Here is a 12,768-nt window from a genome sequence, read left to right as displayed (position 1 = left end):
GTTTATCAATATCTTTCTTGAACTATGGACACCAGAACTGGAAGCTGTATTCCAGCAGCGGTCTCACCGGTGCCATATACAGAGACAAAATAACCTCTGTACTCATAGTCAAGTGTCCCTTGTTTATGCATCCCAGGTTTGCATTAGCTCTTTTGGCCATAGCATCGCACTAGGAGCTCATGTTCAGCTGTTTATGCACCATGAGCCTCAAATCTTTTCCAAAGTCACTGCTTCCCAGGCTAGAATCCCATTAGCCTGTAAGGATTGCCTCCATTCTTTGTTCCTAGAGGTATACATTTAAAACACATATTGTCTGGCTGGCCCATTTTACCATGCGATCCAGATCTCCCTCTGTCAGTGACCTGTCCTCTTTATCATTTACCTCTCCCGCAACTTTTGTGTCATTGCAACTTTATCAGTGACGATTTCATGTTTTCTTCCAGGTCAGTAATAAATATGTTAAATAGTGTAGGGCCAAGAACTGATCCTTGAGGGACCCCACTAGAAACTCAACCCCTCAATGATGATTCCCTATTTACAATTATATTTTAAGATCTATCAGTTAGCCAGATTTTGACCCATATAATGTGTGCCATGCTAATTGTATATCATTCTAGTTTTTTAATCAAAACAGAATAGTTAATTGTAAAACACTGTGGTGTCAATTTCCAAACCAACATTTACAGCTATAACCCCATGGCTCCCATTAGAATGGTAATGGGAGTGATTAAGTCTCCAAGCAGTGCTTTGAAAATACCATCCGGGATTAATGCGTTACAGTTCAGCAAAATACACAGTTCTTCCCTTCTTGAACATTTGTAACAGACACGTTGCACTCCCATAGCATCTTTCAGCTGAAGATACCACAGTATTTTAGGATGCAGATGCCAAAGGACACACTACAGAAATTACAGACATTGCTGACTTTGATTATAGTCAACAGTTTTAATTTGCATTTTAACCTGACACTGCCAGCCATGGTGTGTGTAGACTTATGTTGTCAATGATACAGACAGCTAGATAAACAGATCAACATGCAAACACACAGACTAAAACCCTCTTATAGGGAAGTTTTTCTTACAGCTCCATTCTATGCAGAAAATCACTCTGTGGCGAAAAGGAGTTCGCAGATTGCAACATTGTAGCTTGCTCTGGACTAGCATTCTACCACACTTCACTAAACAGAGTTTTATTAGTTTTTAATTTGCTTTGAGCAGGTCTCCCTATATACACCCTATATGAAGAAACAGGCAGATTCCTTCTGGGTATCAGCCAACAGCTGCAACCCTGAAAAATGTCAGCTTCTTATATCATTAACTGAGTTTCCATGGTGCCCCGAGGCAGAGAAATTGATGCTTGACAGCATTATCACTATAAAGTAACTTTACAACTCTATAATTTAACTCTATGCTTTCAGTGGCATTAAGAGTGTTTGACGTTATGGCTGTAAACTCAACACCGTTTCTCCCCAGGTGGGGGTGGGGGTGTGAAGGGGGGGTTGCTTTTGTTGATCTGAGACTGAGTTTGAAGCAAAGGTGCTGAGGAAGATCGTGGAAAAAGGTGGGCCAACAGGCACTTTCGCCCCATCATTTGACCTACCGGTTAAGCTTCAACAATGGTGCTCCTTTTTATGGGAATCTGATGTCTAGTTTTAACTGCCCTTCCTGCTCAGCTCTCAGAAGGGAGCTTCCCACAGGCAGGCGTAACAAGGACCAGAGCAGATGGATGAGAGGGAAAGACAGGGGCTCAGCAAGTACAGGTTGGGTCTTATTGCGGGGAACGGGCGGGGACTGATTTACAGATACCAGCTGTGGTAGTCTCTCTCTCTCTGCCTTTCCTTCCACGCAGTTTTACAAGCAACAATCTCAAAAATACAAGCCATACAGTGCAGACCTCCCTGCCTCAGTTTCTGGTTGGCTTCTTCCTTCTCCCTAATTAGCTCCTGGCTGGTAATGCTTCCCTGAATGTCTGGGAATTCCCCCCCAATGCCCCAGCGTATTGTTAGGCTTGGGGAAGCCTTCTTCTAGGGACCCCACTGAGGCGGTAGAGGCAAACAGGTCATCAAGACCCCTGTAAGGGCACCAAAAGACCTGTGCTCCCCATCCTAGGGGATCATTAGTGTATCTCAGAAATCTCTCTGTCCTGTGTTACAACGTGTGCCCTGAGTTCATGTTCTATTATATATTGTCTACGTTTATAGCTATAGTTTTTCATGTCTGAATGGTTATACATGTGATTTTTTTTCCTGGTACAGGTGGAGGATGGCTCCTCTAAGCCATTAACTGGGATCCTACATGCTCTTTCTGAGGAATCAGTATGCACACTCATACCTCCTCAGGCACTAAAGACCATATTCCTTTCCTATGGCTCAATTTTTCCCCATGGGACCTTTGCTTCTGAGCCCTCCTTCCGCTAACTTTTAACTATTAAATATGGGTGAGCCAAGTAATTGCAGCTGTACGCCAACAATTTTCAGTCAGTCTAAATTTTCTTAGTTATGAGTTTCAGTTGCCCAAATAAAATGACATTGACTCATCTAAATTTTCATTTTGCATCCATAGACACAAATGCACACACAGATTTCTATGGTGTGAATACATCTTGCACGTCCAAAATCATCTGGGAGATTTGGCATAATATGGAATTATGCCTTAACTTATTTTTTAAGGGGTGCACCTTTTAGAGTCTCTCCCAATACACCCAGTGAAATGAAAGATATGAAGCCATCTTTCTTTGTAAATCTTTTCAGCTAGGATGTTAAACAGGTCACAGCATAGATTTCATTCCTTAATTGTATACTACAGTGAAAAGACTTTACTAGAAATAATATTAATAATACTTAGTGTTTGTCCAGTGCTTTTCACCTACAGATCACCAAGCATTTTTCAGCGGAAGATAAGTATCATTAATCTCATTTTACGGATGAGGCAGAAAGATGAAATGATTTATTCAAAGCCATACAAGGATTAGAACTCAGGTCATCAGACTTCTAAGCCTGTGTCCTATCCACTGCACCATACAGAAGAAATTCCAGCAAGCAAAGCTCTATTTAGCTGGGTTTGATTGTAAGGAATTGAGCATATCCAGCTCCTGCTGAAGGGAAGTAATTGTACAGATGTAAAATAAGAAGTGACATAACCAGGGTGATGCGCAATATGGTGGCCCTAGTGCGGCCATAAAATGATGATTCCTATGGCTGAGACTGCCAGACCGCTTTGATCATGACAAGACGATTATCAAGCCCTCTCCTGCAAATCCTCGCTTATGTAAATAGTCCCATTTCAGAATTGGGCCCTTAGTTTTTAAGGGTGTATCCCCTTTGCGCTCTCCTTTTATTCTTCTTTACAGCTCCCCTATGGGCTGCCTACATTACAGTCTGAGATCCACTTTAGAGGTTCAAGAAAGGAACCCCAATGGGTTAGAACATCATCAACATGAGACAGAGAACCTGGCGCTGCCCCCTTGACAGCCCATTATGGGTCAAAGTTCTGATGTATGTGGGATCCGAGCCAGGTCGTGCTGCATTCCTAAGGGCAAGGAGTTCTAGCTAGCGAGTGGAGAGCCGGCAATTCGTTATCCCCCCTGACCCAGTAACGAGAGGGACAGCATTATCTAGGCTGCTCATCTGCTGATCCTTTGGTGAGCACATAAAAAGCTTTGTGTCATAAGCCCTACAAATGCCTAGTGTTTGTTTAATGGAAGCATATCCAGCTCCTTTTAAAACATTTTTACCTGGTGTTGAGCAGACCCTTATGTTTTTAATCAGCTGCTACCAAACGCCGTGCATGTGTGAGAGGGGTTTTAAGTGGACAGAGAAAACCTTGTTTATTTCCAGGCAAGCCTACAATTTCACAAGTCTAAAATCCTCTTATTATGCCTTGCAAACACAGGCCTTTCACTGTTATCTACAGTACATGTTATCATAGGGTACGCTGCAGAGCTGAGCTTACAGAACATATCCCTGGTGTTTCTGGTAAACCAGCTACATATCAGTTAGAAGCAGCTCCTACGAGCCAAACATGTATTTCTGAAGGAAGAAAATAATGAATATATAATAGGAAATGCAGGAAGCTATGTTGGTGCAAGGTTGTCTGTAGAGCGAGACTAAGGAAAGGCAAAAGTTAACATTTCTGCTGCAATGTTAATCCAGGCCTGGTGCACATTGGTGATATGGTTTATTCCAATGGTTATAAGAGACCAAGATTTTAGGTCTCAAATGTTATTGTTGATGTCCTAAAATGTACACCCCAAAACATATAGCACATCTAACGTGGCTGAGGTAAGAGCCTTTAATCTTGTATTTCCTTTTTATTTCAACCATGCAACATCAGAGCCAAATTCTGACCTTGGTTTCACCAGTGTAAATCAGAAGTAACCTACTGCCTAGTAAAGGTGGTATTTATTTAGTGGGAGCATAGTAGTGGATTTTAACTCTGTTTAAGTGAGCAGAGAATGTGACTTTTACCATTATATGAACTTTTACAAAACAATATCTTTATTTTTGTGTTTTTAAAGAAAAAGAAGCAAAGCAAAACCAAACAACAACAAAACAAAACAAAAAATCCTCAGGATATTGGCCACGCTAAATGATATTAGAATTTAAGTAACACCAGTTAGGTTTGAAGTTCACACATCTCTAAGAGGTGTCCATCTATCTAGATAATTATGAAAATGTCCTTGTAATCACAGAACTTTGAGCAAAGTACATGACTTAATGTGACTAGCAAAATGTAAACATACGCCTAATACAGCTAGACAGAAGTTCAAATAGACTATAGAGTCGATGACAGTGCCCTGAAATTGCTGTAAAGAAACATATTATTGACATAAAAAGATCTTTTCAACCAATAACAGAAGAGTGGGATATGTAGATATGCAGTACCACATCACTATTGTGAACTTATTTATCATGCACATTGAAGTTGCAACAGCATAGCCAATGTATAGTATTTTGTGCCAAGCACGTGGAATGAAAAGATTAAATTCAGTTAGCTCAGTCTATCCATCTCTAAAATGGATTTGATTATACTCAGCTACTTTATAGGAATATGAGGGTCTAATTCATGTTAACAGAGCATTTGGAGATTCTCAGCCATCTAGTCCCAGGAAATTGTATGATTATTATTATTACTTGCAGGACAAAATCCATGAGTTCATGTGGGGCCAATTATGAACGCTGAAACAGGGGACAGGCCCTTGCAGTCTCTACTCCTGGCTACAGAGTTCAATGGATCATAGGCACAGCTTCAGCCAAGTATTTGTCAAGCCAAAACTGGAGGGTTTGCAGAATTCTCATTACAACATATTGCTGCCCAATAAGGCGCTGATCCCACCCCTATTCAGTAAAAAATACACCCCTGATTCAATGGAGCAGGCCCCCAGAGACAAGTCTTTAAAGGGAGTTACTGTATCACAGCGTGTTCATTTCAGATTTGCTGAGCACATGAACTCACCTGAAAGTGTTGGGACTCGTTATATTTTCTTAGTCTGTTTGCTTGACATTCTCCTTGGATGCAACCAGATAACAAAAGTGCTCATCTCCTCGGAGGTTAAGCGACTGACTGTGTCTTTGGTTCAGAGCCATTACAAAACCCTCAACGTCTTGAACTGCTTACTGATTTGCAGGCCACTTCAAAGAGCAGTTCTGGCCTAATCTGGATGTCCGTTATCATTAATTTACTTTTGGTCACCAGTGCTTTGGCGACAAGGAGAAATCCGCACTCACAGACAGGGCTTGTGTGTTGACAAGCAGAGGGGCCCAGGGTTGTTTAAGCACAACCACACCACAGATTCCCTTAAGCAGCTCCGTTTCCTCCTCTAATTGGGGTATGGGGCTGACAAGGAAGAACAATCACAAACTGCAGCCTTTAAAGAGACTCTCAGGAGGAAAGGAAATCTCAAACTCATTTGGTAGACACTGAACCTGAGCCCATTGCCCCCTCGCAGCTACTGGTTTCTAGCTTGTGCTTTGGCGGTTAGCGAGTCAACCCCAGTCTGCGCTCCTTTGAGCTTAAGGGTCAGACCAGCTTGATTTATGAAAATCAAGCTGCCGCCTAAGTTTTCCATACATCCTCACCAACGACAATAACTGTGATCTGGAACTGTTTTCTGCTCGCTGGCTGCTGATGGCAATGATGTATGAAGCCAGAGCAATGCAGCTCCATCTGCATACGACAAGTTGATGCCGCATAGATAAAAAAAGAGTCCCACATACCTGAAATAAAATAAAGGGCTGCTTTGAATAGCAAGCCAAGCAAGCGTGACATGTAAATCACCAAGGGAATGCATATTCAAGAGAAGCAGGATCTCATTTGTAGAGGGGCAGCCTGCCTCTCTCTCTCCACTAAGATTGTTCTTGATAAATAGGACTTTTAAAGGGAGAATAAATAAGCAGTTGTCAACACACTGAGTGCACAGCGAGGAGGGAAATTAAAGGTGAAGCTAACACGCATGTTTCTAAAAGGCCAGAGAGCTGAGATAATAAGACAAGTTATTAAAACAGAATCTAACTGTGTGACAATTCCTCTCTTCAGTGCTGCATTTCTTAAGTGTTATGCTAGGCTGCTCAGCTCTGTAGTTGGGTTTGGGGAATAGGGAACTATTTCTTGGAAGCTGTTTACCTTCATGGGCAAAGGAAGGGCTGAAGGGCAAAGGTAAACATCAATTTGCTGCATCACTTGGGCAGAATCAAGCCCTCCTGACCACCCACTTTTTGCTTTCACCAGTGAGAAATGATTTTCTCATCCATAAAATTTGCATAACTACGTAGGGCAAGAAATATATAATTTTTTTCCAGACGATGAAAGAAGAGGGAGTGTTGGGGAATGAAAATGGAAAACTTCAAAAAGTGAATGTTTTTCATCAACATATTTTGCAAATAATTTTGCAAGAATGAAAAATGGTTCCATTTCAAACCCCACAAAACAGAAACAATTTCAAATTTTTAAATGATTCTCTCCTCCCCCCCACCCCATTTCTGACCACTTCTTGTAAAGATTCGGTCCAGAGGCAGCACTGGGACCTAATGGAGCTTTCACGGTCTTTTTGCTATAGACTGGGGACAGTTAGGTCACCTCCATCTGGCATAGAAGAACCTATGACTCTCTGCTAAAGGTGTCTATTGCTCTGAGTATTAAGACAATCATACAAGTAAAGGGCTAAGAGCAAAATAAGGAGTAAACTGAAACAAAGAAATGGAAGGTATATAGTGTGAGGAACAATCTTTTACCGGCAGTGGAAAGGACTATTTGATCTAATAGGCCTTTTCCCTTCTTGTATTTATAAATTGTGGAGCATTAATATTACCGAGATTAAAGCAAACAGGAACAAATATATTTCCAGTTATGTATTCGCAACTCAGCAAAACTATTAACTTTAGAGTAGGGTTTACCTCAGATGTCCAGTTCAGATGCACTCAAAGCACTCAGAAGGAAGGATGAATTTGTAAAGGATACAGGCTTCCTCTGTATAGGGGACAGTAGAAGTAGTTCCTCCAAGGATGTAGCTGTAGAATGAGACTTCCAGCGTATAGCAGTACGAAGTATGGTCCAATAAGCCACCGAGGAAGCGTCGTCCTGTCCCTGCCTTCACAGCGTCACGGTTGAAGGACGTGCTAGTCTGCGTGGGAGAAAGATAATAACTAATCAGGAGACGTCATGGGCATGAACGTGTATGGCTTGGGAAGGGGATTGTATAGATAGGTGTGAAATAGGATTGGCAAAGCTCATGTGTCCTGATTCTTATCTTACACTAACCCACTTCAAGGTCCCTTTAACATACAAACAAAATAACGGCCATAATGAGTCAGACCAGTGGTCCATCTAGCCCAGTATCCTGTCTTCCAACATTGGCCAATGCCAGGTGCTTCAGAGGGAATGAACAGAACAGGCAGTCTTTGAGTGATCCATTCCTTGTCATCCATTCCCAGCTTCTGGCAATCAGAGGGTAGGGACACCCAGAACATGGGGTTGCATCCTTGACCATCTTGGCTAATAGTCATTGATGGACCTATCCTCCATGAACTTATCTAGCTATTTTTTGAACCCTGTTGTAGTTTTGGCCTTCACAACATCCCCTGGCAATGAGTTCCACAGGTTACACTGCCAGAGTGGTGTAAAGACACCTTAGGATAAATGAGAATCAGGCACATGGAGCTTAAGGTTCTGTTCACATTGTGAACTACCTAACTAGTTTGAGTTCACAAATATTTTTTGTGGTGTAATTTAAATCTTTTCCCCCTGCCACGGATACCATTCTGAAAGCATTCTAATAGGAAGCTCATGCTGTATATTAGGCAAAGCAGAACCCACCCTATTTCCCCCCTAAAAGCTAAGCTGGAACAGATGTCTGGGCTTTATGGAGTATATATTGTAAGTTATCATCTCTATCTTCCCCTGTCTGCCACTTCTTTCCACAGACTCTCCTAAGGAAAATGTAAACCCAATAACATTTGAGTTCTAGTCAAACTTTCTAACCTAAGATGTTTGAGTGGGTCTGAAGTTAGACTAAAAACGTTTGCCCTTCACTAACTCAAAGTTAGCTAGCTTTGGCTAACTACTTATTTAAAAAAAAATCCTTCACTGTTCTAAAGTGCAAGTAACAGTGTAAAACACAGTAGTTTATACTATTGCTGAAGAATACAATAGTTTTTTTTTTTGGTAAGGTGGCCAACCAATGAACTTCAAAGTCAAACCCTACTTTGATGGATATCATCTAGGGTTTAAAGGAGAGCTCAGTCTCCATTCTTGTTCAACTCTTGGGCTCTAGGGCACTACTCCCAGTGTGGTGATGTATTCTGCAAACTGCACACTTCTCCTACAGGCATTAGACCCAAAATGGCAGCTCCTTTCATACAGACCACTATCCAGTGGTGATAACAATTAGGCAGTACCAATCTGGGCTGAACATGAGCCAGTGACTCAAGAGCAAAAGGCTTACTAGGTCTGATTCTGCTTTGCTCTAGTAAGTGAAAGGGACCTTACATTTCCATGCACTTTGAGGCCCTTTTATATAGCCAGGGCAGTATAAAAGGCCCTTAATGCAACTGAGAATTCAGGATGCTATGTCCATTATTAATTCCGGGAGCCATCCAGACCCTTTTTACCATGTTTTTTACCCAACATCACAGCAGGTGTCGAGCCTGACTGTTACTGAAAACAGAGAAAATGAGAATTTTATGTATTTATTAAAAATAATCTAGCTGCTTGAGCTGTTTAGTTTCCTGCAACTAAGACTGAGAAGATAACACTAACATTCAAATGCATAGCAATTTTTGATAAATAGGGTATACTGGATTATATAAACAAGAGAAACGTCTTCTGCTTTATTAGGATTCTGCATGTTTTAAAGTCTATCGTGTTATAAAAGTAGGGTTTAAAGGCTAATTGGAATAAAATAGAATCCAGTTTCTTATTAGTGTTGCATTTAGAAGCTTCTGAATGGGACTTCTTGTAATCTTTGCCCTGATATGACTTTTATTTCTTTGTTTTGTGGTAAAGGATACACAAGATATATCCCGCTTAACGTATACTAGGTGCTTTCAGGGTAGGTGATGCAAGACTTAAATATGCACTGAATGTCTCTGGGGGCGAGGGAAGTAGAAAGGAAAGCAGAGTTAATAAGGACTGAAGTTGAAATGAATCATGAAGTTGACATGGAATAAAAAGTCAAGACCCTCTCAAAAAAGGACAGCATTCTGATTTCCTCAGTGCTACGGAGCCCAAGACCTTCTGGGATTCGGAGGTAAATCACTCCAGGTTTGTTTAGTCCGTTAATTAGAAACATGAAGAGGAAGAAGAGCACACTAAATGCAGTGTTAGCGACTGACCCTTAGTGGACTGCCCTTAGTGGATTGTGCTTCCCATTAAGAGAGAGCACAAGAATATTCCCTGATCCTTTTTGCTACAAACAATTCTTTCAGATGTTGATCACAGAAAGAAGTACCAAACATTTCAGTGATGAGTTACCAAATAGCCCTCATTTTGGCCAACTTGAGAAAGAAGCATGAAGAGGTTGTGATGCCTAACGGTTAAAGTAAAGAATTAGGATCCAAGAGCTCCCTGGATTTTAATCTTTACTGAGTCACTAGCTCCCTCAGTAACCTGGAGCTAGTTACCTAATCTTCTCACGCCTCACCAATAGGGGAAATAGGGCAACAAGCATAACCTCACCAATAACTAGATGCATCATTTGAGCTGGTTTCCCACTGGCAAATAAATAACCACAAAAAAATTACAGGTATATGTACTAACAGGAAAATTATACATGAATGCATAGCGCCATGGAATCAAGAGAATACCAATAAATTGTGGGATACATTGAGACCCATGCTGACAGTCATCTGCTGGCCACGACCATCTATGCTATCAGCCAGTAAAATCTCATTTCCAATGGAAGTTAAGCCATTTTAACCACACTGTAATATGCAGCCGCCTGTTATAATGTCCATGAATAGTTTGGGCCCTTTACAAACCAATGACAGATTTCCCCATATACTAATATGAAGGCTGGATTTACCAATCCCATCCTCTTACCACTCTGAGGCAATACGTAGGAACACACTAAACAACAAAGTTCAAGTTCAAACCAAAGTATGGTCACAGTTAAACAAAAGTGTTCAAAATTGTGTCTACATTTAAGCACCTAAATCATTTAAATAAGTGGCCCTATTGTCAAAAATATGGCACTTTCCAGGGCCTACCAGTAAAGTCAATAGATGCTACTGTGTAGAGCTGGTCAAAAGTTTTTGACTGAAACTTTACCTGCCAAAATGGTTTCTTGAAGGGAAAGTTGTAAATGAAACAAAACTTTTCCAAAGGTGGAGGAGTTTTAAAAAGTTACAGAGTGGAGAACAGAAAAACAGTAACTAGAGAAAGGAAATAGTGATGAAAAACACATCCCAAACTCTGGACATTATTCACTTTATTACATTCAGTGGCAAAAAAGTGGGAGGGAAGAGAGGAAATATGGGGGAAATGAAATTTTGAAAATTTGAATTTGTTCAGATTTTGTGAAAAATATCAAAGTAAAAAAATGTTCCATTTGAAACCCTGCAAAATGAGGGTTGAAATGACTGAGAAATTTCAAATTTTTTAATGAAATTTTTTTTGCATTTTTCGAAAAGCCATATTTCTGGCAGCTTAGCACATTTGAAAAATCAGGCCATTCATGGACTAAGAATCTTAATGTAAGGCCAAGATTTTTTAAAATGGGTCTCTACGGTAACACAGGCAGACTGATTAGATGTCCTGAGCAAAAAGCAGGATTGCACGATTTGACTGGGCATGTTTTAGAACTGCTTATTTGGGTGGGGGTGGGGGCGGGAGGGGGAGGCTCCTGCACCAGGATGTGTTGGACAGAATAAAAAGGTACACATTTTGAGACAAACTAGAACAAAGAAACCCCATGCACAGCAGTGGAGGGGTTTTTAGCCCTCAGATTTGTACAGCAGAGTCCTCACTGATCAAGTCAGGACAAGTAGAAGGGGAGTGTGAAAATACAGGGCATTTGGCGGGGACCCTGAAGAAATGGTACAGAATGAACTAACCTGTGGAAATGAATATTCTACTGTGTAGGCAATCTAGGCATGCCAGAAAAAGGGACATTCGATTGCACGTGGATTCAATAAAGAGATCAAACATATTTTTGGTGGGGTGGGGTGGGATACAGTCTCAGGCAATGCAGGTAATGTCAGTGGCGAACTAGTCTCTTGTTTCCCTGGGAGACTCTATTACCCTGAATCCCTTGCAAAGCAAAGTCATCATTAAGCAAATGCAGTAAGCATGCACAGCAGGAAAGCAGCTAAGCAAATATTTATTTCTCCAAGTCTGAACCACATAAGTGTGTCAACAGCAACAAGAAAGGACAGAATCAGGAAAAAAAACCCACAAGGGACTTTGGAGCTCTTGAATGGGGAAAATTTGTATAAAATCAACAGGAATTCATTACTAACACACATAGGTATACTAAAGCTCGCAGAGCAACTAAGTTTCCTGCCTCCCAAATGTTCCATAGAAGAACTTCTTGAGCAAATAGCTATCCAGAGGGCTAGGAGAAGCCAAACAAGAATCCAGGCTGTTAAAATGAAGCAGGTGGGAAGCCATAATACAGCAAAACAGAATGGCAAGCGTCATGATTACAAAGTCAATCTTGCCCATTCCACCTCTTTTGAGTCTGCTTCTACCAGACCTGGTGCGGCCCTGCTCTGCGGGGATTACTACGTGAGACGTCAGCACCTCCTGCATGCCTCAGAGCTGTGCATCACAGGGGATCTCTGCATCCTTAGGGGTTTTTGAGGCTGTGGCCATCGCAGGCCAGGGATAAGAGTGGGGTCAAGCCAGTGACTTTAAGATTATGAGGATCTGCTAGCATTCCACTATGGAAAAGGAAGTGCCAACAGTTCAAATAAGCCTGGCTGCGTGCCTGCACTGGGAAGAGTGTAAGAAGAATGTTTACTCCCCCTGGATGGGCTATCTGCTTCGATCCCATGGGGAGGGGGTGGGAAGCAGCTGCTACGTCAACTTCTGCACAGGTGGGCAGGAAGTGGGTGGAGCCTAGGGTCTGTTCCCCCAGTGGCTGGCCAGAACAGCTGAGGAAGCATAAAAGGGGAAGCGAGCCAGACTAATAAAGGGCTGGCACAGCTTACTTCAAGGGAGCAGCGGGGACCAAACTGTGACTCTCTGAGGCCCTGCTCCTGAGACAGTGCCATTTTGCAGTGCGCCTTACTCAGGCTGGACTACAAGCTGCCAATCCAACACAAAGAGAGTGAAG

The 12,768-nt window shown here is 41.7% G+C and overlaps 1 protein-coding gene across 1 annotated transcript in view; it reads right to left on the bottom strand.

The window, feature by feature from the left end:
• BEND5 (BEN domain containing 5) overlaps window positions 1–12,768 on the bottom strand; it is a 1,373,097-nt gene that overhangs the window by 110,144 nt on the left and 1,250,185 nt on the right. The window contains exon 11 of the mRNA XM_074961769.1: window positions 7,455–7,617. Within this exon, the coding sequence (XP_074817870.1) occupies window positions 7,455–7,617 (163 nt within the window). The remainder of the gene's footprint in view (window positions 1–7,454; window positions 7,618–12,768) is intronic.

The sequence above is a fragment of the Natator depressus genome, chromosome 8 (assembly GCF_965152275.1).
Source record: "Natator depressus isolate rNatDep1 chromosome 8, rNatDep2.hap1, whole genome shotgun sequence".
Classification (NCBI taxonomy): Eukaryota; Metazoa; Chordata; order Testudines; family Cheloniidae; genus Natator; species Natator depressus.
This window is presented reverse-complemented; position numbering and strand designations above follow the sequence as displayed.